Here is a 24,181-nt window from a genome sequence, read left to right as displayed (position 1 = left end):
TGATGTTAGTCATCAATGGGAGAAGGTCAGTGGGACTAGGAGAGGTCTGGCTCCATCTGGCTTTAACATCTAAAAGCCCCAGTCACGTAGCAGCAATGTAATCCTGTAAGCTTAGTATGTAAAAATCTAGCTCTTTCTTCTCTTGGACAGGCTCAAAAGCATGAATTGGAGGTAAACTATGACATAAAGTTGAATGGTATTTCATGCGTTCTTTATATGCTCGTGCCAACACGAGGGGTAGGATGGTGGGGAAAAAACTCAGTGTCCGAGTGAGACACTGAAACACCTATGGAAAGTCTTCCTGAGCTTCCCCAGAGACTGTATTTCATACCCTGTGCTAATTGTTTTCTTCTTGACATGCTATGAGTTCACTCTCATAGCTGCCTGTGGCTTCATAATCTCCTCTGGATTGCAGTGCTCTGCTTGGATTTCTCTCACTGCCTCTGTATGACCTCTCCTTTGCCAGGAAGAAACCTGCAGGGTCACACAAGGTACCTGTGCTGAGCTGGAGACATAGGCATGGGTTATTTCTTCAGAGCTGAGTGGGCCCCTAAAATAAGGACCTAATTTCAAACAACATTTGGCGCAGCAGAGCGCGTTTGTCTTCTCCAATGTGCGAGGTAGGGAAGAGCTATTTTTTCCCCTGACATGGAAAGGAAACAGGAGAACTGAGACACCAACGCCCACGACTGTGAAGGTATTTAAGCACTTGTTGGGATCTGCACATCGTGGCCAAGCGGTTTGTTGATCATCCCACACAGCCTGGGACAGCAGGTGCCTAAACCCCGTGTTTCCAATGTCCTGAGGTACAGCCCTTATCACAGGGTCAGGTTTCTCCAGAGCTCCTTGGGGGACCAATCCTAGGAAAAGGATGTGCTGTGTGTGCCAGTTTCCCTGCTGATTTCCATGGGTTAAATCCCTGCAGACAGTTTTCCACCCCATGCCGTGCGGTTGCCTCAGCAGAGGCTGCTCTCAGCACCACTCGTCCCTCGTGGGTCCCACCTGTTACTCCAAATCTGGCTGCATTTCCTCATCTCCCCTGCATCCCCATTTCATCTTCTGTAACTACATCGCTGTGCCCTGTTCCCTCCTGCTATGTAGAAACTTGGGCAGTCACATGGGGACGTAGGGGGTCACTTGTACTCCCCTGACCCTGTAAATGTAGAAGGGTCAGTTTCTTTCCAGAAAGTATGGTTTACATATTGTTTTCCTTTCATTATTTCATATGTCAGCTGGAAGGGCTCTGTTCGCTGTCTTCAGCAACAACAAGTAAATACTCAACCTGTTTAGAAAAACTGAACTGTAGAGACCTAGAGAAATCTTTGGATGCTGATGAACTGTGTGTGACCTTCTGAAGAGAAACATTAGCTTAAAATATTAGTAAATGTTTCTTAGTGAAGATAAAAGAATATTAGAGAAAATATACAAGGCTTTCAGTCAGAGGTCCCTGTGCAGCCCATTTCCCATTGAAATCAAATGGCCAAAATGAAGAGGTCAGCAGAAGTTTGCTTGAATTCGCACTGAGGAAAACAAGGAAAGCTCTTTGCTCACTCCAAGCAGTGCTGTTATCAAGAGAATTTTGGCATAACAGGCCAAGGCCAGGATTTTCAAACATAGTTAACTGGTTTACTTACTTGCTTGAAGCATGCTGAGCAGAGCAGCTTTGGGGAAGGTGTGAGAAATAGTGGAGCACCAAGGAACTCCCATGCTAGTCCTGGGGGACTTAACCAACACCCCAAGGCTGCTTTGAAGCATTTGATCCATTTACTGTCAGATCAAACTCCAGGGGATAAATCAGGGAATTTTCACTTGGACAAGCACAGCTGAAGTGTGTGCTGTTTCACAGAGTCATAGAATGGTTTGGGTTGGAAAGGACCTTAAGATCATTCAGTTCCAACCTCCCTGCCATGGGCAGGGACAACTCACACTAAACCATGTCACCCAAGGCTCTGTCCAACCTGGCCTTGAACACCGTCAGAAAGTCTTCTAAGTCTTCTGGCTTGTCAGGTTGAGCACCTCCATTGCTCTGTCTCCGTTTGTGCTGAGACAGGCACGTGGATGCCGAAGAATGGAGATGCCTCATGTTAGTTTAGGATTTCAGGATGAGCTGAGCTTACCAAGAGTGGTGGTGAGTGCAGGGACCTAAGGAGTTGTTCTTAGAAGAAAAGGTTGAAGGACTCCCGCGATTTGCAGTGGTACTTGGGAAATGGATAGTCAAGTACTGCCAGTTCCTAGATCTGCTTAAAGTTAATAGAGTGATGGCGGGTGTCCAAACATCCTTGTAATCCTGCATTTGCAGGCAGTTTTCAGCACAGAACAGACAAAATAAAAGGTTTTTTTTAGAAACAACACACCCTGCAGGTCTCTGTCCTTGCCACTGGGTGTATGAAATTTAAAATACAGAAAAAAACCCATATAAATAACATAGTTGGAGAACCTTGAAAGTAGCAAGAATGTGTGAGACTTTGATGCATTTTTATCCTTTCAAAATAAAACAGATGCTGAGGGGAGGCTATAAGAAGGCGTCTCAGAAAGACTAGTGCAAAAACATTGGAAGAACTGAAAAACTTGCTGTTTTCCAAGAGAATAAGCAAGGAAGTGGTCCTACAGACTGTGGGTGTAGAAATGCATGTTATGGAAACGCCATGTTTTGTCATGATCTGAAATTGCAGACCCGGGAACGAAATGAGTGCATGGAATGCTCCATACATCACTACTCTGAGTCTGAAAAGAAGTTTCAGCTGAACCCAAAGGGACGATTTTAATATCTTCAAGCTTACTTGGGAGATTGCCTCCAAGCTGAGGAGCCCTTGCTTGAGTAAAATCATTACTAGTCCATGGGCATGATCAATCTGCAAACACTACAAGTGCCTGTGTCCTTTTCATAAGGCCTGTTTTCCTAGTGGGTCTTTAACTCCATATTCAATCCATTCTTGGTTTCTGTGGAAAGCAGTGTACAAAAACATACTGTAGGAAAATGAGGTGGTCATTAACTTCGGCCCTGTTCTTTACAAAAGGCTTTTCTTAGCACTGATAGTCTTTAAGGGAACATGAATTAAGGCAAGAGATGATGGACAGAAAGTCCCCTGTAAAGAAGAGACTTGTTTCCCCAAGGGTGCACATCCGATTTGTACCTCTGAGTTTCCCCCATTAAATGCAGTTCTGTGGGTGCCAGGGAAGTCCACCCATGTGCAATGCAGGGAGACCAAGGTCTGGCTCTACAGACATGCTTTGTACTGTCCTGAATGCATAACTTAATCCTGTGAGTAGTTAAAATGCAAAGCACTGAGAATAATGCAGTCTTGAGTTTCTGTCTCTTTGACTCCATCCACGTTTTGGACAAAATTCCTCTTGTTTCCAAGGAGTTAACTGAGAGCAGATCTCAGTATTCTCCTCCCTAGAGTTTATTATGAATTTATAAAAAAGTAATAAAATCCAGTCCCTTCAGCTATGAAAATTACCCTCATTTGTATATAAATAGGCTTAACCTCTTAAACTGTGTCAGATGCTGCTGATTCACAGATCTGATCTAGATCTTCACATGGTCTCTGCTCCTACAGCTCCAGGGCAAATGAGTCACACTGTTCGCAAGTGCCGTATCCCACCGAGCCTGGCAGTACCAGGATTCTGCTAGCAGTGCGTCTGCTGATGCCTACTAAAACCTGGGCAGGGATTTTCTCCTGATCAAGCTGAGCTCACCAACACCCTGCAGCCACAAAGCGCTATGTGGCATTTATGTGAAAATCCATGTGTTTTCATTAGTCCAGCCTCAAATCAGCAGAGGAGAATGTATTCCAGACCCAAATGTGATAAAGGCAAAACTCCACTGATCCATGTAATTGCTTCCCCAGCTGCATTTCCCTTCCCTGGTGACAGTGCTAGGAAGATCGGCCTGCACTACTTTTGAAATTGCTCTGGAAATGTGAAAGGCAAATGCCAAAGTATTTTCAATTACCTAAATGGCTTTTTTTAGTTTATTCCTGGAAATCAGGGAGCCCTGAGCTGTCTGAATGTTCTCTCACTCTATAAAGCATTTGTGTTTAAAAGCAGGAGGGATCCACTTTCCCAGGTGCATGCCCATTCCTAGAGTTGTCCCAAACCTTCTGCTACCTTTCCTGGGGGACGGGAAAATCTAGATGCTGAAAACCAGCCTAAAACCTGTTCTCCTAGGTATGTTTTAGGGTAATGATGCCCTTCTGGCTACGGGGCACCTGGGGACAGAAGAGGTTGGTGTAGCCACGTGTTGCCTGAGTTTCCAGGAACCCTGGGCCTTGGCACTTGCTTGATGGCATTTGTGTGCTGATCTGTGGGAATGGCTGTGGACCAGGAAGCCACAGGGAAGAGCTGATTTTTCTCTTTTGGTCCAGGTTATGGCATAAGGTGTTGCTCTTGCCTAGCGAATGAGCTGTATGCTTTGAAACTCCAGCTGATGATGCTCTGAGTGTCATCTGTGTCCTCTGCTCTGAATCTCTTGTAAGCTCTTTGGAGTAAGGAAGGACTCATGTATTTTATGCTGCCATCACAAATAACAAACTCTCGGCTTTAAATCTGTGATTGACTGTGCATGTCACATTTCATGCCATTAAAAACATAAGCTCAAGCTTGGAAGGGTGAACGTGCTTTTGGCTTCTCTGCCATTTGTATTCCAGTCTGCAGACACCACTTCTCTCACAGTGTGTTGCTGTTTTTCTCTTGAGAAAATATCCAGGGCCCTCTATTCCTGGAGGAGAAGCAGACTCCATTTACCAACATTTGTTCCAAGTTATAATGAGCAGAAAGACAACTCTTGCAGGCTTTAAACAGAGTCTCTCAGCTCAAAGCCTTCAGGGATTCAGTCAGCACCTCTCAAGCCCAAAGACTGCCCTCTTTTAAAAAGGTCTGAGTTAGCCATTAAGTATCACAGTGTCATGAAGAATGTCCACAGGACCTCTCTGCTTTCCTCCTCAGTCAAGGCTTGAGCTAGTGCCCACTTAAGCTGCTGGGAGTCTTCTCCTCAGGATGCCATGGCTATGTGTTCTTTGCTTGAACAAGCATGGGTTAGTTCGTGCTGTGGGTAGGGGGAATTTGCAATCCCATTAATGGCTAATTCAGGTGCAAGCTCCACTGCAAGGGAGTCCCAGGTCCAAAACATGGCCTGAAGCACATGGAGACACCGCTGACACAGCCTGGGTGATGAGGAGCCTTTCCATGCTTTTGCACAGGATGAACCCCACATCAACACCTTGGAGAGGAATTATTCTCTGCCATCAGCTTCCTATTTGTGAGCTTCAGTGCATGGCAGGGGAGCCTCTTCTGGTGGCTCATCCCTTTGCATGCCACAAAGGGATGCTGTCCTGCCAGGTAGCAGCGGGCAACAGCTATACGAGCCCTTGACCCCCTGGGCTGGCTCCCCATGTCACACTTGCCATGGTCCTCAAGCCAGAGGCAAAGTTTTCTGAACAGGGGCCATATTCTGCAGGGCTCAGGCTGTCTCCAAGAGTAAGAGCCCTACCCAGGGAACCGATAAACACAACAGTGTTTGAGCCTCTGGTACTCTTTAATGTCATCTTCACGGAAATATATGTGTCATAACAACATAAAGCAGGCGTAGTTCCCTTGCTTTCAATCTGCTTGGTGCCAGGGTCCACGTCATTTCAGCATCAAAACAGATCCAGCAAGTTCATGGTCACTTTGTTCTCCCAAGAACTGCCTTTTTTTGCCCCCTTGGTTTGTACTTGTCTCTAGTCTTCTTCACTCCTGTCAGGGGATGTCACGTACTGTTGTGGTTAACATCTAATTTTCACTGGAAGCCCTTGGGAATTGGGCCCTTATCTCCACATACCATGCACATCAAAACGGTTTAATCAACCCTATTAATTCCAGTTCTTGCTGCTGCTCTGGATAAAACACTGCACTTTCCCAGCACTGAAGCTTTGTAGCCAAGTTTCACATTGCAGCGCTCTCCATGCAGTTTGTTCTCTGCTCCTCTGGACTGGCCCTGTTCCCCTGCAGTGACCTGGCTCTCGTGGAGAGGTGTCAGGGCTCTGCTCTAAGGCTCAGCCTGGTTTTGACTGGTTTACCACAGCAGGAGCATCCCATCAGCTTGAAAATTTGAACTTGAGAGCCCTTGGTGTTATTTCTTGGCCACCTCCTAACATGAGTGCAGGGCACCTGCAGAGCACATCTGCCCAGTTGTGTGGCCGGAGAAGGTGTCCAAGAGCAGGGAGAAACCTTGGAAGATCAGGGCAAAACTCATGGGGTGCCATTACAGCTGTGGCACTGGAGGACCTGAGGAAGGGGCCAGGCCTTTGTCCTTGTCCCAGCATGCCTGCTTTAGGGAGGGGTGGTGGGACATGGCTTATTCATCAGAAGACACAGCCTGATCAAGAAACAACCTTCAGAGGACTAGAAATGGGAGGATTAGATATAGGAGGGTGGTTTATAGACATCTTCCTGGCCAGATGAAGAAGTGGACCAGATTCTGCCAGCTTTTTCCACCTGCACCAGTGTTTTACCCCCTGATTCACCCGCAGTCCGAAGCCACACATCTCCAACAGCTGTGGGGATGCCTGGTGTTTAAAGCATCCACCAAACAGCCCAGGGCTGCAGGAGACACGCTGCTCCTTGCTCTTCTCAGAATGGGGTTCTTGCAACACGAAAGAAGCGCAGGCAAAGCAAGAGCCCCAGGGAGAGAAGTGACAAGCAGCAGCTGGCGCCGGTGTGTGACTGCCGAGTGACAGAGCAGTTGGGCTCTCACTATGCTGCTATTTTGGAAACTTCAATAAACACAAGAGGCCAGATCAATGTCTCAGTGCTCTAGCACAAGCCTTGAGGAGCCCTTTTCACTCCATTGCAGCCTGAGACACCCATTTGCTCTGTGCTCTGCTTGGACCCTGGGCAAGCTCATCAAAATAGCCACTGAAATCACTGTTAGCACTTCACTAATGAGCAGGTTTTAGCTCCTTTAGATTGCACCAAGGAATTCATGCTCATTTGTGCCATGGAGAATATGACTGTTTGAGTCCTGTGTGGGAGCTTTCAAGCAGCTGGAAAAAGAGTATAGATGTTTATATTTGTAAAAAGGGATTGTTTTTGCTGCTGTCAATTATTAACGGCTCTCAGGTCAGGCTAAGGAACAACGCCAGGGATAAATTACCCTGTATGCTATTCATATATGCTCTCCCCATTGTTTCCTTCTCAAGTAGAGGATTCACCCCGCAGTGAACTCCTCGGTGTTAGGAAAAAAAGGGACTGACAAAGCGATGAACTCCGAGTGCCCGTTTATTTATGCAGCGACATCGTCCCTGCTCCGTCAGGTGTGTTTAATCAAGAGGAACCAGGAAATGCGCTGTAATTATAAACACGTTACTGCGCAAGGAGGAGGCTGCCCTCGGAAAGGACTGGATTGTTTGATAAATGGTTACAGTGAGAAAACACAGGCTTAACCTACCAAGCTCTTTGCTAAGATCAAAGCAAGGCTGCCTGCCACCACAGCCCGCCCGTGCAGCAGGATTCAGCTCTGAGTTTGAACTGGGGGAAGTGGAAGAAAGTTAAAAAGAAAAAGCAATTTTTCCCTTTTTTTTCCTGAAACTTTGTCCCCATTATAAAAAATGACTCAAACATTAAATATTTGCTGTTAAAAATTAATAGAATTAGTGAAGAACCCAGCTGAGAACACAATAATTAGGACCCGCTCCAAAGCCCCTTGCTGAAGCCCGTGGAGAGACTTATTGTTTTCAGCGGGATTTGGTTCAGGATCCTGGTGAGCTGAAGCAAAGATGGAGTTATGGAATAACCCTGGGAGATCCTGGATCTTCTGCAGCCTTTCCATGTGACCTTGCCCAAACTTGCAAGCATTTATTAGTCGCGAGCACAATGGAACCTAAGGCAGTAATCTGCTGCTGCTGTGGAAAGCAGAAGACCATGAGTGCTGTAGGTAAGATGCAGAAGGGGTTTATTGCCCTTCTCAGCACTGTGAGTCTGAGTCACGGCCCTGCACTTAAATAAACTAAAACCAAAACAGACAAACTGGAAATTGTCCAGAGGAAAGCAACAGAAATGATCAGAGGTCTAGAGACCATGACTTATGAGGAAATACTGAAAGGGCTGGGTTTGTTTAGTCTACCGAATTTGAAACATCCTAATAAACGTTAAAGATGTAAAAAAATATATGGTATCAAAAAGTGTAACTGATTGCCCTTTATCTGTGTGGGCATGGCGGAAGGTACAGCAAAGATATAGGACAGACAGTATTGTGTGCTGTTAATAAGGCACTCATGTGAGTTACTGAGGGAGGGAGCAATGTGAAAATCTCATGGGAGATTTTCAGTGTGTCAGACAAGTACCTGCTGTGAGGGACTGGGTAACATGCTGTCCCACGGGGCAGGCTGCTTGCAGCCATGTGGTCCTGTGGTTTCCATGATGCAGTGGCTGTCTCAGGACACTCAAGAATGAGACCTTAGAGGTGATGATCCTTCACAGCACTCCCTGATATGAAAAAAAGCAGCAGGTGCTCAGCCCTTCTAAAAGGTGACCCCCAGAATCCTTTCTTAAACCTCTCTTTTCCCTGGTGTCCAGGGTTATTAAAGTGCAGCAAATTCCCACCCCTTCATGGGGCTGTCACTGTATTCAATAAATACCTTTGCTGCTCTCCCTTCTAAGTGAGTGCTCAGATGCTTGAATATTAGGATGATGAGGCATCTGGAAAAGCATGTGGTGACTCAGAAAGTGCTCCAGGTAGTGGTGGCCTTGCGGATCCTGGTCAGGAAAGTCCCCGCCTGACAGTGGAGAAAGGGGTACCTTGGTCATCCTTTGATAGAAGTGCTTTCACCCATAACACCAATGGATATGACAACTGCAAAACACTTGGGATGGCAATAGGTATTGCTTTAGGTGGGTTGGGTGGTGGCCAGCACCTGATTTGAAATGCAGCATCCCTTCTCCCCATAGCATCTGCCCCAGGCCTGTGTATCTCCTGCCCTGAAGCTGCATCTGCATCTTCATCCTTGTGACCAACTGACTCTGCCAGCCCTCGTCTGCCTCGGTAAGGCTCAACACTGTTCTCTGATTTCAACCCATTTTGCAAAGGGGCCCAAAAGCATTGGTTATAGTTTGCATCAAATTGACCAAGAGACAGAAGTCTATCAGAAACCATGTTTTGTATTTACTGCTCAGTGAACTCAGATTCCTTGAATTACAGGCACGAGATGAGGAGTTTGTAAAGGGAAGGAGCAAAGGGTTTCAGCCAGAGCAGAGCTGGCCATAGCCCTTGGCATCTCCAACGACTTGGGGGTGATATTAGGGTTTCCCAAGGGCCAGGGGAAGAATGGTGTGCTCAATGCCATTGCAACTTTGCCTTTTCTTTCCACTCCTCATTTCCTGCCCAGTTACAGCTGTGCAAGGTACTATTTGGTTGCAGCATAAATGCTGGGAAAATCACTAGTTACATGATATGGGAATTAAGAAAATCTGTTTGCTTCCAAGTGTAAACCAATGACTGTGGCAGTAGTTTGCAAACATGATGTTATGGAACCAAGTCAGCTCTTTTCCCTCAGTTCTGGGTACAGTCACGAGCCTGGCAGGAATCTGTGTCAGCTAAAATGTGTGGCAGCAACTGGCGTCTCCTGGAGTTTTGGAGCTGAGTGGGGTCACAACAGGAAGGAGTTCGGGAAGGCAGCACTGCAGGGTTAGGAATAAACATCTCCCCAGGGCAGACTTTCCATAATTGGCCATGGCAAGGCTTCTTTCCCCAGAGAGCTGGAGCTGGTCTGTGAGGAAGCAGAATGAATCACTGCTCCATCCAATTTGGCAAGTGCCATGATTTAGCCTTGCTTTGCACAGGGAGATGATGATAGAGACTGAAAGACAGAGGAGAAACGTAGCCAAAGGCTTCCGAGCTGGGAGATGAGTTTGGGTTTACACTCCTTTTTTGCAGGTTTACTCAGATCCTTAGAAGGAAACCCTGGCAAAACCCACGGGTACAAAACCAATTCCCTTTATCAACGATGCAGAGGGAACAATGAAGACTCCTGAACGCAAACCTCATGTAAACAATAATAACCATTTTATTTTGCATTGTTAAACCAGCAGTTGATATGCAATACTGCCTTCCAGCCCCCCACTTCGTTAACTATTTCTGTCACCCTTCTGCTCCCAGATACCCATTTCGGGGGGGGATCTTAGTGGTTGCAGTTGGTGTCCTGCAACATGGTGGTGACCACATGGCTGTGCAGCCTTCGGTGAAGAGGAAGGTTGAGCATGGTTTCCTCATGCCAACCGGTACCCTTTGAAAAGTCCCACTGTCATTCACATACGAGGTACAAAAGAGTGTTGTTTCTGCCATCTCTTCTCTGGATGGTGCTCATGAGTGCAATCTTTAGAGCTCCTTGCTATCTCAGCAATCTCACCAAGCCTGGTGACCAGGCAGCACTTCACAGCCTGCTCAGGATCTGATGATCAATCCCCTCCCTTGAAAAATATGCACTTAGTGGCAGAACCCCATGAAAATATTGGTGGAGCCAGAGCTGCTTTGCCAAGTGGCAGACTTAGACTTGCTCTTCTTGGAAAGCTGGTTTCCTGTCACTGGCTTCCTCTCATCGTTGTTTTCCAGTGGTTTGGAGAGAGGAGAAAGGGAAAATGTTCCTCTCCAATACCTCTTCTCTTTTACATCCCCTTTCCTCTGTATGTCCTCTCTGCTATTCCAGATTTCAGGAATTCCATCAGCCAAAGGGCTTCCTAGCTACCCCCCTTTTATCCTGGATGCAAAAAGAGAAGCAAGCTTCCTGCAAAACAAAATCCCTTGAAAAAGAAGATGCAGAACATCTTTCTTTCCATCCCACCTTCTCCCGCTCCTTCAGAGATGGAGCAAAAGTCTTCCTTGCCTGTTGAAAGAGCAGTAGCTCAGAAAAGTCAAACCTGCATCTTGTCACAACGTGAGAATTCACATCAAAGCATCAGCCTTTTGCTGATTTCTAATTTGATGTTAGGAACATATTTTATTTCTGATGAGATGACTGCCATAGCCAATGCAGGCAGCTGCTGCTGGGCTGGGTACAAGACTAGAGCTTGGGGCTGCCTATTCTAAATGCCCCCACCACCTGAAACTGAAGGCTTGGTTAGCACCGAGCAGCAAAGGGTGGCAGCATGCAGCTGAGTTTGCATGCTAACAAATGCAGGTTACCCAGATCTTACTTTCCCTGGAGATACCAGCATTCCCATTCACCTTTCACTTTAAAGCCTGCGTGAGGCCAAACCCTGTGCCAGGTTCTTACCCAGTATCTTTTCCCTGTTTTCTGCTGAGATTCTAGGTGAGGTGGCGGGGCTGGATTTAGCAGCACCACATGCAACACCAGTCAGGTGAACACAGCACGAGCACAATTCTCATGACCTTTCTGGCAGAGCGTTTAGGGAATGACAAATGCCACCGGCGCCTTCAAGGTCAGGAGTCTGTGGGACCCCATGAGGATTCCCCATGTGCTCTCTGCAGAGCAAAGCGGGTCCTTTCTGTGCAGGAAAGCACAAAATGTCCTGGGAAGAGTCAAAGATCGCTTAGAGAAGGTTAGAACAGGGAACACACTGGAGTGTAAGGCACCCATGGTCAAAGAGTTTGTGTGGCAGTTTTCCCTTTGGTGTCCATGTATCAGTCTCTGGATCATAGCAGTCCAAGGAATCCAAGTCCTCGATGACATTGTCTGCAGTGAGACATCGTCCTCCCGTGACATACAGCTTGTTCTTGATGACAGTGGCCCCGTGATGCATTCGTCTGTCCTTCATGTCTGCACATTTAACAAACTTGTTGCCTTTTGTGTCATAAGCAATTATTCTCCGGGTGTACCCTAAATGCAAAGCCAGAGGTAGAAGAGACAGATGTGAATTAGAGCTTATAGCCAGAAGATATATATTTCCTGCTAGTCTTCAATAAAACCTTTTCTACTAGTACATAATTTGGCAGAATTAAGATATCTAAGGTGGGAAGTGATGATGTGTCACAAGAATTCCTGTCTGTCTGGCTTCCCTTCCTGTTTGTCCTCATCCTGTCTTATAGCACCTTGGCAGCCAAGGGTCAATGAGCACCATAAAACCCATCAGATCAAGCAATCAACCCATCAAACACAGTTGGAGCTTGCAGTTTTCTGCAGGTGAACATCTCAAAGCTTTTGTTTTCACTCAACAGACTCCTAAAGCATAGAGAAACCAATGGCATATGGGAAGGGAGCAATGATGCCATGTTGGGTTAGAGTCGTAGCTGTCTACTGAATGGAGCTGCTACTCAACAGCGCAGCGCCACTCCCAAAGCCCTCAGTGCCGCATCCACGCTAGTCACCATGCCAGTGACCCAACAGACAGCTCTTCCACTGAGGGGTGATGTAACCTTGCATCTGGTGACAGGGAAGGGCTGGAATCATGGTTTTTGCCCTGGAGCAATGGGGGTGTGGAAGCTTGGTATCCACCAGCATCTTGCACATGTATTCCTGTGCCCATGGCAAAGAATCTGCTTTGATCCATGTTTTGTGGGACTTGTAGGCATGTCCCATAACAAAAATCAAGGCCTCTTTTGCTTAGCCCAACCCACTCCCTTTTGTTATGATGTGACCAGTTATGCAAAGAGGACCTGAAACGTGATGAAAGCAGTTTTTAAGACAAAATGTTATTTCTATGGGATTTACTGTTGATAAACCAAGAGTGTTTGGCCAATGTTTTGGCATGGAGTTTGGTAAATAAAAATTGACCATGGTGAATCTCTCTACTTTCAAGCAAAATGAAAGATATTTAAAATTAACATGATTTTCTGTGGCTTTTATTAGATAAATACAAACTAAATCGAGATCTTAAGCTTAGCAACAGCAGGCTTGTGTCAATACATACTCTTCATATTAATGCATTTGAAAATAAGAGAGTTGAAAATACTGTATTTTGGGCACTGTAGTCTGAGGTCAGGGTAATTTGCCACACAAGATCTTGCTAGTCTTGGACCTTTTGACCCAGCTCTCCCCTGTTCTGCAAAGGGTAGCAGTGACCTCCCACTGATTTATGACATCCCATTTGAGTCCTGTGTCATTTGGGTTCAGTCTGCTACTCTGCTAAAGCTTCTCCACGTTTAATTTTCCCTTGAACAATCTAACACATGGTTCCTCCTGCCAGCCTGTGGTCAGGGAGCTGCCTTTAGGACTGAACTACCAATGACATGCGATTCATCAAAGCGCCGTGGGTAGAAGCTGATGCTCAGATTGAAAAGGACACCGAGACCTTTCCCGTCTTTGAGTGTTTCATGCCCTTCTCAGGATATTTCACAGTTAACCCCAGGAGGCAGCTACAGGACCAACTGACCCCTCATAGCCCTGCAGCACACTCATCCCAGCAAGCTGTCCCTGGCCTTGTGGTAACTGTGCTCTCCACCTTTCCAAGAAGAGCAGTAAGGCAGGGCCAGGCTGTGAGGCAGTAGGGAAGGAGCAGAACCCGCATGCCCTTGGCTTCCTCCATTCTTCTGCAGAGCAGTAACTTGCATTGGCTTTTCCTCAGTTTCTCCCCACCACTTGGAACAAGAATGTGCCTCATGGAGAACTTGTCCCCACTTCCATGGCCATGAGACTCCACGGGAGATGTATATGGAGAGTGGACACACTTCTCCTTTCCCTCCCAAGCTCCAAACGCTTTTTGAGGGAACACCCCAAGCAGGAAAGCTGCGAAATCCAGCAGGAGCTGGGCAGGGGGAGAGAGGAAGGAGGGTGAAACAGAGCCCTTACCACCTACGATGATAATCTGGTCTCCAATCACAACAGCTGGTGCACAGACGTTCTTCACCACTCTGGTCTCCATCCGAAACCACATGTTCCTGGAGACATGATAAACCTGACAAATAAATGAAGATACACACAGCTGTTTGTGTTGCATTTTATCTGGCAGTTGTAATTACAGAGGAATTTACGGGTTTTATTTTGTCCTAATTAACACAATCCTCTGGCTTAAGCTGAGAATTTATCCACTTTCTTTCCTAATATGTCCTCTTGGAAAGTGCTCTTGTTTTCCAGGCTTGTCTGCTCAGGAGATGCTAGCCCATGCCCTAAGGCAGAGTGTATCTGCAATATGCAAGCTTCTTGCCTGTAAATCTTTGCATGGCCATTAAATCACTTGATATCGCTTTTCCAGTGTGCAAGCTACCTAATTTAACTTCCCAGTTATTCTGTGTATTGCTGCTTTAGCCTTAGCAATCTACTGGGCAAGCAAACTTCAACTTCATCTAGCTCAGCTGGCAGCCACAGTGTTTGCCCAGTTGCTATATTTGTGCTGGTGGCTGGTATGCACTGAGATTGGCAAAGGGACTTGTTAATGAGACTTAGAGTGGTATCTAAGTCATCAATTTATGTGAGAAAAAGAGCTGCTGCCAGATGATGATCATTCAGTCATCCATATCTGGGAGACACAAACTTTTATGTCACGTTGACCTCTTCTTAATATAGCAAATACCTCCAGGACATCTTCCCACTAACTGATACATATTTCCTTCCCCCTGATAATCAAGAAGCACTATCACCATCAAAAAGTGGTGCTCATGTGCTGTCTGCCATTTTAGCCTTTAATGATCTTCCTTAGTTAAAACACCTAAGCCAGTGAAAAACACACATGGGGAAAGTAACTCTGCAATGTTGCTAAAGCATCAGATCAGATAAGAAAGGATTTCATGTATTTTTTCCTTCTAATAGAGTGTAACCACCGAAAGCAGGCAGCGAGCCAGCGACATGTGGCAGGAGCCACATTTTTAACACAACTGTTTATATGAAATAACTGTCAGTTTAAGTTCTGGCCCTTTGATAAGTGAGAATCTAATCGCTGTAATGATCATGGATCTTTGTTTTGCTGTGAGTGAGCAGATGTGTGGCTAAGACCCCATCTCGGCTGCCAAGTGGAAAGCGCTGATTTAGGTGAGATTGGCTGCAGGCATGAAGCCAGGCAGTGGGACTGGCTGCTGCCTGTCATAGCATCACCTGCAGCAGCCCTGGCCCCAGTGCCTACCAGCATCAGAGATGACACCCAAAGAAGTACCCTGAGGCTTGTGCCTGGAAAACACTCACAGGGTTTCAATGCTCCTTGCAGACAAGACTTCCCTGACGCCATATTTCAACTCATCCTGCCTCTGGCTGCAACTCACAATAAAGTGGTTTTTGGGGGTTGATTTACTCAGGAGGATAATGAGCTGCTGCATACCTTGGCTGACACTGCTTATGACAAGCAGGACTGACCATTACCTGGATCAGCCGGACAGGGTTTTGCATAATGTCTTCTCCCCCAAAGAGGTAGACCCTCTGATCTTTGGCAGCAACAGCAGGGTGAAGGACGGCAACAGGCATGTTTGCCATGCTCTCACTGGCATTGTAGACACTGTCGTATCTTTCCACAGAATTCAGGATTTCCTGATTTTCACCAATTCCACCGAATGATAAAATGTAATTTTTATAAGCCAAGCTTCTGTGGGAGTAACGTGGGACTAACATGTGCTCAATCAACCTCCACTGATTGAGTTTGAGGGAGTAAATGTAAATATTACCACTGACCGGGCTTTTCTTATTGTTAACAGGCATCCCTCCAAGCACATAAATATTGCTGTGCAAGCTCACTGCAGAGGCTTTGTAGAGGCGCATGGGAAGTTTGGCCAAGCTTAGCCATTGGTTTGTCTTGTCATCATAGAGCAGGACTTCCCTTGTTGTCTGCTGGCTGTCCTTTCTACCACCAATGATGATGAGGAACTCCTGGTTGGAGTACCTGCGAGGAACATGCAGCATGGGCTTGATGTCCGGTGCATTGGTGCCGTACAAGGAAAACATATGTCTCCAAGCTGACTCAAGGAGGCTCCTGCAAGTGGGTGAGGACTGAACAAGGGAGTCATTGGCAATGAAGTGAAAGAAAAAGGTTGGATGGACATATTGAAGTCGGACCTTCTTGAACAACTCTTGGATGTAGCCTTGTCTTGCCTGGAGGTCATGCCGGATCCAGACCATCAGGGTCTCAAAGACTTGCTCCTCCTCCCCACAGAGCTCATCGTCCCCAAGGTAATCAATGAGCTCCAAGGGACAAAGGTCCTTCAGGTCCTCGGAAGAGGCCACCTCAGGAAAGCATTTCAAGGCCATAGCCTTGGCTTTCTTAGTCAGGCTTTGGCAGTTCAAGACTTTTGCTAGTCTGAACATGCTCAGACAGTTGTCAGGAGTCAGCTTGTCCTGGAGGTAGGCAGAGCAGGCCTCAAACAGCTTCGCATACTGCAGCATGGAGGCTGTCTCCAACAGGCACAGGACATTCTCAGCTGATATAAGAATCTCCCCTGTGTAAACGTAAAGGATGAGCTGGTCCAAAGTCTCAGCGTCGATGCCCTTCAGGATGACTTTAGCCTGGCGACTCTCCCTGAAGTTGTTACAGAACATCGCCTTGAAGTATGGACTGCTGGAAGCCAGCACGTTTCGGTGGCAAGGGATTTCAAAGCCCCCAGAGCAGAGGGTAACATCAGTCAGCATCCTGCTCTGCCGCAGAGCATTCAGCTGCCTCAACAGTTCGGAGGAGAAGTCCTGGTCTTTGAAGAGAAACTCCTCAGTGGATCCTTCCTCCATAGCAAAATAGGAGAGAGATGGATTCTGGACTTGGCAGAAAAAAAAACTCAAAATTTTTAGCAACTTTTATTGAAATATCCAGCTTCAAGGGAACAAATTTGGACTTTGATGTTGCTCTAAATATCCGTTCGCTGTTATGCATAAAAATGGAACATGGGTTAAGCACAGTGGGAAAATCATAAAGAAGCTAAAAGGTCACTAAGACCCTTTAAAATTCACATAAAGTTATCAGCTAGGTTGCAGCTCTGAGGTCAGCACTGCCTATGTCCCTGGCAAGAAGCAAAAGCACTGAAGTTATCTCACTGATTTGGGATTAAAGCTGGATGCCTGAAGCAATTGGTTTGTTCGTTGAATAAATGTGCTTAGACATTTATTCACTGTTTTTAAGTATTAGCAGTTTAGTAGCTTGCGCCTCTTTCCCCTAGAGTTAGTCACTCCCAAAGAATGTAAATCTGGCAGAGCTGAACTCTGCAGCAGGGAAAACGAAACCCTGGAGACGGGAATCTTCATTAAAACAGTTATTTATTAACTCTGCTTAGCTGTGGGTTTTTTATGTTAATCAAGACACGCAATGACTAAATTAAGTGCCAGGCAGAACAATAGGATGAGTATTGTCATGGCCAACTGCTCAACCTGCAGTGCAACGGTAAGGTAGAAACGTTTACCTTCTGTTGTCCTTCCCTGCATGCACTTACTCTCTGCCGTTTATTCTCTGCTGAGATTTTCCATAGCTAGAGCCTGGATAAAAACCTATAAACCCCCAGGACGTTTCTTTCGGTAGGTAAGTGATTCATAGAGGGTGCTTTCTGGCCGTGTTTACTCTGCAGTCACTTTTGCCGCTCTCGGGGGCTGTGCGCAGGAGCGGCGCGGCACTGGGGCATTGTATACATTCCAGCGCTAAGAATAGGGACACGGGCTTCTCGCTGCTATCACATGTGACGCCGCGTTCCCTTTTGCAATGACCTGGCCGGGACTGAGCATGCCCGAGTGGTGTTTTTCTGGCAAATGTTTACATCTAATAAATAGACACAGAGAGGAAAGTTCACTTATAAAAGTCCTGGCTGTCCGCTTGGAAACAGGACCCTGTCCTAAAGCGCCTGGGAACTCTAGAAGCCTGTAAACAGTCTGCAATGCCTCGTGCTAGGTAATGCTCTGTCACCGTAGCTTCATGGAAAAAGAGGGAGAGAGGAGGGCTCCCAGGAATCCCGGCAGTATGGATCGTGTCTCCACCTTATGGAGAGATCTGGGGAGCGTCACCCCGTTGCAGTCTGGTGGGAGATGCTGATGCACTGTACCCATGGCTGACTCAAGGTGGGCAGCGAGAGCCCAGCTACCCCTGCCAAGCAGAGGGAAGTTCACTTTTGGAGCAGTTTATCTTTATGGTGATGCTTAATATTTCATATAGAAAACACCAGGTTGTGGCCTTTTTTGTAAGGACCTCAGCTCTCTGAAACCTTTAGTAAAGAACTTCCCAAGCAGTTGGCTCAAGGAAGCTCAGCATCACGGGCGGGAGGACAGCAGTGGGTTGCTGAAGTGAGTGCAGCAAGTGGGAAACCAGTCCCTGGGTGGCACTTAGCTCCCCAGGGCAGACACCTCAGCGGGGTCCCTGACTGTGTGTGCCTACACGTGAGCAAGGTGTCCGAGCTCCTTTTGCAGCCAGTGAGGTCTAGTCGATAGAACTAAGTCTGCTGAGTTATTCAGGTCACCAGTAAGTACCACCTATGTTTAGGCAGGTGAACAATCCTCCAGTCGCTGCTGGGCCTCCTCAGGTACTCAGCTGCCTCAGTCACATGTAGGTGTCCATATTTAACACTCACATATAGGTATCTGTGATGATGAGCCTGAATCCATCCCTAGGGTGGGATCAGTGGAGCACCTTGTGCCACTGGAAGATCCTCCACAAGCCCAGCTGGCTCCTGGCTGGGGTTTCCAGCAGGTCCAGGTCCAATGTGATGTGTCCCAGCTCTGTGCCAATATCCTGTGTGTTTCAAGAGAAATGCATTGGCTGCCCGTGTCCGGGTAACTGTTTTGGGCCCCTCCTCTATGCTGAAATTCCTCTTTTTGGATTGAATCCAAAGTGCCATTTCTAAGCATTGCTGCCACAGGGAAACACAAGGTTAAAGCACAAGTCCTTCTCATATTTTCAAAGCCAAAGCTCACGGTGAGTCATGTCTGCCCCTCGTCACAGCAGGGCAGATGAGCAAAAATCCTTGGGAGCCACAGTGCCCTTATGTCAACTCCCGTGCTGCGCTGGTGTTTGCGGTCCTCCATATGTTCCTGCCCCCACATCTGCGCCCCAGCAGACTGCAGGGCTGGGGGCAATCTGCTCCTCTAAAAACAGCAGCTTTGCATCACAGGTCATGCCATAGGTGGCCTTTCCCAGAGACTTTTGTGCTGGACAAAACCCTGAAGGCCCTGTGTTAAGGGCAGGGTGGAATTGGGCTGGAGTAGCTTTTTGGAGCTTGTGGCATCTTCCTTTCCCGCACACGCATGTGATAATGGCCAAAGGAGGTGAGGGAGGGGAAGGGCAGAAGCCACTGGGCTTGACTCCTGCAGATGAGTTACTTAGAAGGTAAACCTGGCAGTGTGCAGCCTTTTCCCCCTCTTTGAGTAAAGAGACAACCTGGAGGGTGATGTTGGGGTGCTGGGGAAAATGTGCCCTCCCATCCCTGCTCCCCACTGCCACTGCCTCACCAGCTGGCTTTGATCTTGCTATAAATATTTAGAGTGGCATTAAAAACCCGAAGGAACAGTTCTCTCTCCTTGTCCAGAGAACATTAGCTACCCAAACAAAGCGCCTCTCGCTTTCTTTCTTGCTCTCTGTGTATATGCTCTCGCTGCGGTCCGTTTTGATGATTGATTTAGCTTTGTATCTCTGTCCTGGCTCTAACTCTTTGCTGCCTGTTTAGTCCTGCCTCTTCCTGGCAGCAGCTGTGGATTATTTTTTTAACCCTTAAAGAAACAAATGACACTATGCCTTCATTAATGGCAGTTTTATGGGGTCGGGGAAGGGTAGGTGGGATGTTCTCCTGCTTTAGATACTGATAAATGTGGCATTTATTTTGAAGATCCCAGGCTCGAGGGCTTTGCACGGTTATGCAAACCCCTGCTAACCCAGAGTACATCGTGTGCTGTTTAAATAGCTTATTGCTCTCGGGGGGGTTGCTGCTCCCTGCTGAGTCCCCACACAGGTCCCTGCCAATTTGGGGCCAAGGCTCCCAAGCAATGAAGCTCCTGCCGCCTGCTTCACAACTCTCTTCTTTCTTTCCCAGAGATTATGGTTTCAGATACATCTCCAACCAAGTGGGCACATCAGCAGTGCTCAGTTAGGATTTCCTCTATAAATAAACTAGAAATCATTTTTCATGGCATATCCTAGGACAGTATGTACTGTATGGCCCCTACTGCTGCAGCACGATCCTTGGTGAGAGGATAGAGCCGTTTCCTCTGTAGGACAGTGTACCCTGTGTGAGAAAGTCTCTTTCTGAATGAGTTCTGAATGTATGCTCCAGTCCCGAGCCACCGTCCTGGTGCAGATGTTTTTCTGTATGTCCAATAGGAAACAGTTTCTCTAGGTTGACATGCTATTGACCAAAACAGGACTGAGCATCCTTTTTGGGAGGACAGGATATGGCATTAACCACGGCAGTGGGATGTTACATGGATAAACGGCTGGTCTGAACACCATGTAGAGTGGGAAAGTGGGCTCCTTCACAGGGTAGGTGACCCACCAGCACTGTGGGACGTGATGCTGCAAGTCCTACATAGCCCTTTGGGGAGGCTGGACCCACCGCGGGCTATTAAAAACAGCGACCCGCTGTAACTGCTGCTGTATGAACTCCATCAACAGCTGGTTTCTATACAGCAGCAATGTCTACCAAAGGACAACATCTGCTGCAATGCTGTATACTCATCCTGCTCATTCTGCTGTCTGTCCTTAAGTGTTAGGATTGCTCAGTGTTGGAATTAGGATGGTTGAACCTTTTATCTGGCCCAGAGCAAGCTCTTCTTATGTTTCAATGAGACGGGATGATGAAATGTCTATTCTCATGCACTAAGCAACAGAGCGGAAAAAAGCTGTGATCTTATTGTCCAGCAGACAGGTGCACAGGGGAGATTGGTGATGTCAGACAACTGCTAGAACTCACACACTGATCCTATAACAATTCAGGTGAAAATGAACAAATATGGATAAGGGAAAAGGACTGTTCAAGGCACAGACTTCACTGATCTCACTCAGTATTATGTGCTCTGCCCCAGTGACTACCAGCCCCCCCCAGCTGTTGAGAGAGATAGAATCATAGAATCATAGAATAGCTAGGGTTGGAAAGGACCTTAAGATCATCCAGTTCCGACCCCCCTGCCATGGGCAGGAACACCTCACATTAAACCATGTCACCCAAGGCCTCGTCCAACCTGGCCTTGAACACTGCCAGGGATGGAGCATTCACAGCTTCCCTGGGCAACCCATTCCAGTGCCTCACCACCCTAACAGGAAAGAATTTCCTCCTTATAGCCAATCTAAACTTCCCCTGTTTAAGCTTGAACCTGTTACCCCTTGTCCTGTCACTACAGTCCCTAATGAAGAGTCCCTCCCCAGCATCCCTATAGGCCCCCTTCAGATACTGGAAGGCTGCTATGAGGCCTCCACGCCGCTTCTCTTCTCCAGGCTGAACAGCCCCAACTTTCTCAGCCTGTCTTCATACAGGAGGTGCTCCAGCCCCTGATCATCCTCGTGGCCCTTCTCTGGACTTGTTCCAACAGTTCCATGTCCTTTTTATGTTGAGGACACCAGAACTGCACATTCTTTTCCCCAGATTTGCAGTCTAAATAGATAGGAGGACAAGTAAAAATATTCCTTATTACGGTCTTTACAAAACCGGGAGAGGGAACAGAATCCGGGATTAACATTCCTCATTGTAAAAAGAGACAATTACAGGGATCATAATGAATCAGATGCCACAAGCTGGAAAGGATGGGTAGATGCCCCAAGCACCAGTGGTGGCTGCCTAGGTCACAGCCTTCAGCCCAGGTTGGGAAAGCAGCCAGCACTGCTTGGGATGCTGCATGCCCTGGCAATGGGGAGCTTGGTTGGTGGGCCCTGACCAGGGTCAGATGGGCACCTGACACCATTTTGCTTATTATAAGCTGAAGGCAAGAATACAGGAGCAGAAAGGAAGACTAATTTGTTGGGGAATTATTAGATTTATGTGTCACATATTTACACATACAGGTAAATGTATATCATAATTACGTGCATTGAAAGAGCAAGGGTATGTCTATATTAGCAAATTGCTGTCAAGAGATGGCACGCATAGGGACCTTTCTACTCAACATATGTGTGTCTCACCCAGCTGATGACACTGCCAGGAGACCTAACTCCACATGTAGTGTCTGGGCCAGATTCCCATGAAAGGAATGGTTTCCCACTCCCAGCACCTGGTTTTGGACTCATCCTGATACTCCTCACTGAAGCAGCCTCCCCAAGTCCTGTCTATGCTCAGTGTGGATTTACTATTGGCTTAATTGGACTGGGAGAAAAGCCCTTAGGCTCTGTCCTGCTCCCTGGTTGACATCTTAGGTTCACTGAAGCAGTGAAACTGTAACTACTGCATTACTCATTTTCTGTCTAGCTGCTCAGCAAACATGAGTTCCCTGAGTGCCCTGTCACCACAGCTGTTGATCATATTGGTGTGAGACTTAATTCTGAACTAAGGCTTAGCTGAAGACTTGATTGAATCTGGGTTTGGTTCTGATTTTGCAGGTGAGGTAACAGATTACATCTATAGACACTGGTCATGAAACCTGAACTCGAATTTTGAACCCCTAACCTAAACTTCTGTAACACAGGGACAAGTTTTAACCTTACAGCACTGGAGACACGCAGCAACCCCACAAGTGTCACTGCCATCACTGTGTGTATTGTGCACAGATAGCGAGATACAGCATGTAATTCAATAATGACTTTGGCCCAGTATGTGTGGGTGTGAAGATGTGTGGGCTCCTGGCTTGGTTTCAGGCCAATCTCTAATTAAAGAGTGAAAGATTAAGATGAAAGCAGTTGTGCTCTTCCTTCTTCAGTCAGAATGACCTACTAGTGTTAATTAAAACAGTCTTCAGGCAAGAATAAATTTGGCTGCCAAAGTTACGTGCTTGGCATTAAATAAGGACATAGCTGGGTTTAAAGTGTGCTGAGCTTCTAGAGGTTTCACAGAACCCCCTCACGTACCTTTGGGCACTCTGGTTAGAATATCCTAAAACAAATCTTTTGCCTAAATCATCTCCTTCATGTGCATTCCAGACACCTGCTGGCTTTTACTCCAAACTGCATCAATTGAGAACAGGTACCTGACAGATTACCTTGCACTGAACACACAGTGTGACCTCTGGAGGATAAAATATCACCAGGAACACTGGACACCTAAGTAGATTATTCGTCTATCCTTTCTATAGTCTCTGGTTACATGAGCGCCACGGCAACAGCAACAGCAACAAGAAGATCCTGCACTGCTCTGCTCTTCCTGGGTCTGAACATTAAAGTGCCTTTGATAGAGGCAAATCCCAAATCAGGTGGCTCATTTCAGGTCCAGGATCTGCCCCTGGTATCTTTATTTCTTATAAATAGTGCCAAAGGAGGGTCAGGCATCTAAAATGCCAGAACATCCTGTTATACCTGCGTGGCACACTTCATTATCCTTAAAAGCCGTCCATCTTTCACATCTCCCATTTGTTCTTCCCCATATTTATGGATTATACCTAAATGGCCAGGGACTGCTGCTGTGACATTGATACAAGCAGGGAGAAACAGGTCCAGTGCTTCAGAAATACTATTTTCAATGTGAATTAGATGCCATCAACCATCATATCTCTGGGGGTCTAAGCTTGAAAGACCCTTACCCATGCAGAGTGGTACGTTCAAAAGGGGGAAGAGGCCAGACACACAGAAATGCTCACAAGCCCATCTCCTTGACAGACTCTTCTATTTCTTTTATTTGTCAGGCTGGGTCATATTATTTTTCACCTACATTATAGGACTTTAGGGTAACTCAGTGAGGAAAGGACCTCTGATGGTCTCGAGTTCTGCCTCCTGCTCAAAGCGGGGTGAGCCATGAGGTGTGAACAGGTTGCTCAGGCTTTTATCCAGCCAGATCCTGGAAACCATGAAGCTGTCCTGAGGCCCATGTCAGCCTCTCTGGGAACAGCATTTCCTTGCCTGACAGATCCACTTCATGAAGCCCCATCTCTTCCTCAGCTGCGCTCCTGCACCATATCCCAGGGGGTGGTGTCAAGGGGTACTGCAAGTCCTTATCTCTTTCATGGAATAATTTAGGAGGTGACATACTGAGAGGGCAACTCACAGGGAAATCACTCTGACCTTCCCCACTGATAGCAGGACTTTAATCAGGGCCTGAATAAAATCATTAATTCACAGCCCTCAGGTTGTTTAAAGAGCTGTGATAATGGGCTGAGAAGAAATTGCTATCCATTTTCCCTTGGCAGGATTGTAAGGGCATGACATGGCACCCGTCAGATTGGAGACAGAACAGGGATAATCTCCAGAATGAGAGAAAGACAGAAAAATCCACCCAGAAGGAACAATGACAGAGGAT

The 24,181-nt window shown here is 46.9% G+C and overlaps 1 protein-coding gene across 1 annotated transcript; it reads right to left on the bottom strand.

Moving 5' to 3' along the window:
• Positions 1-10,020: 10,020 nt before the first annotated feature.
• Positions 10,021-17,848, bottom strand: KLHL38 (kelch like family member 38). Its single transcript, XM_061447740.1, has 4 exons — positions 17,237-17,848; positions 15,222-16,702; positions 13,722-13,827; positions 10,021-11,813 (listed from the first exon to the last, which is right to left on the bottom strand). Exons 2-4 carry the CDS (start codon positions 16,569-16,571, stop codon positions 11,527-11,529), a joined length of 1,743 nt encoding a protein of 580 aa, XP_061303724.1. The 5' UTR covers positions 16,572-16,702; positions 17,237-17,848; the 3' UTR covers positions 10,021-11,526.
• Positions 17,849-24,181: the final 6,333 nt, after the last annotated feature.

Source organism: Pezoporus flaviventris, unplaced genomic scaffold, assembly GCF_033815535.1.
Source record: "Pezoporus flaviventris isolate CSIRO_AGI_PZ_B2104156 unplaced genomic scaffold, CSIRO_AGI_Pfla_v1 ptg000007l, whole genome shotgun sequence".
Taxonomy (NCBI): domain Eukaryota; kingdom Metazoa; phylum Chordata; class Aves; order Psittaciformes; family Psittacidae; genus Pezoporus; species Pezoporus flaviventris.
The sequence above is the reverse complement of the archived record's forward strand: the minus strand, read 5'-3'. Positions and strand labels throughout refer to the sequence as shown.

Bases quoted from the DNA above. Each gene is read 5' to 3' on its own strand.
- KLHL38 (XM_061447740.1), bottom strand. From the start codon at position 16,571: ATGGAGGAAGGATCCACTGAGGAGTTTCTCTTCAAAGACCAGGACTTC. The intron at 13,828-15,221 runs GTAATGGTCAGT...TTTATTTGTCAG, and splicing joins ACCCTGTCCGGCTGATCCAG to GTTTATCATGTCTCCAGGAA. The intron at 11,814-13,721 runs GTAAGGGCTCTG...CTTTGCATTTAG, and splicing joins CCAGATTATCATCGTAGGTG to GGTACACCCGGAGAATAATT.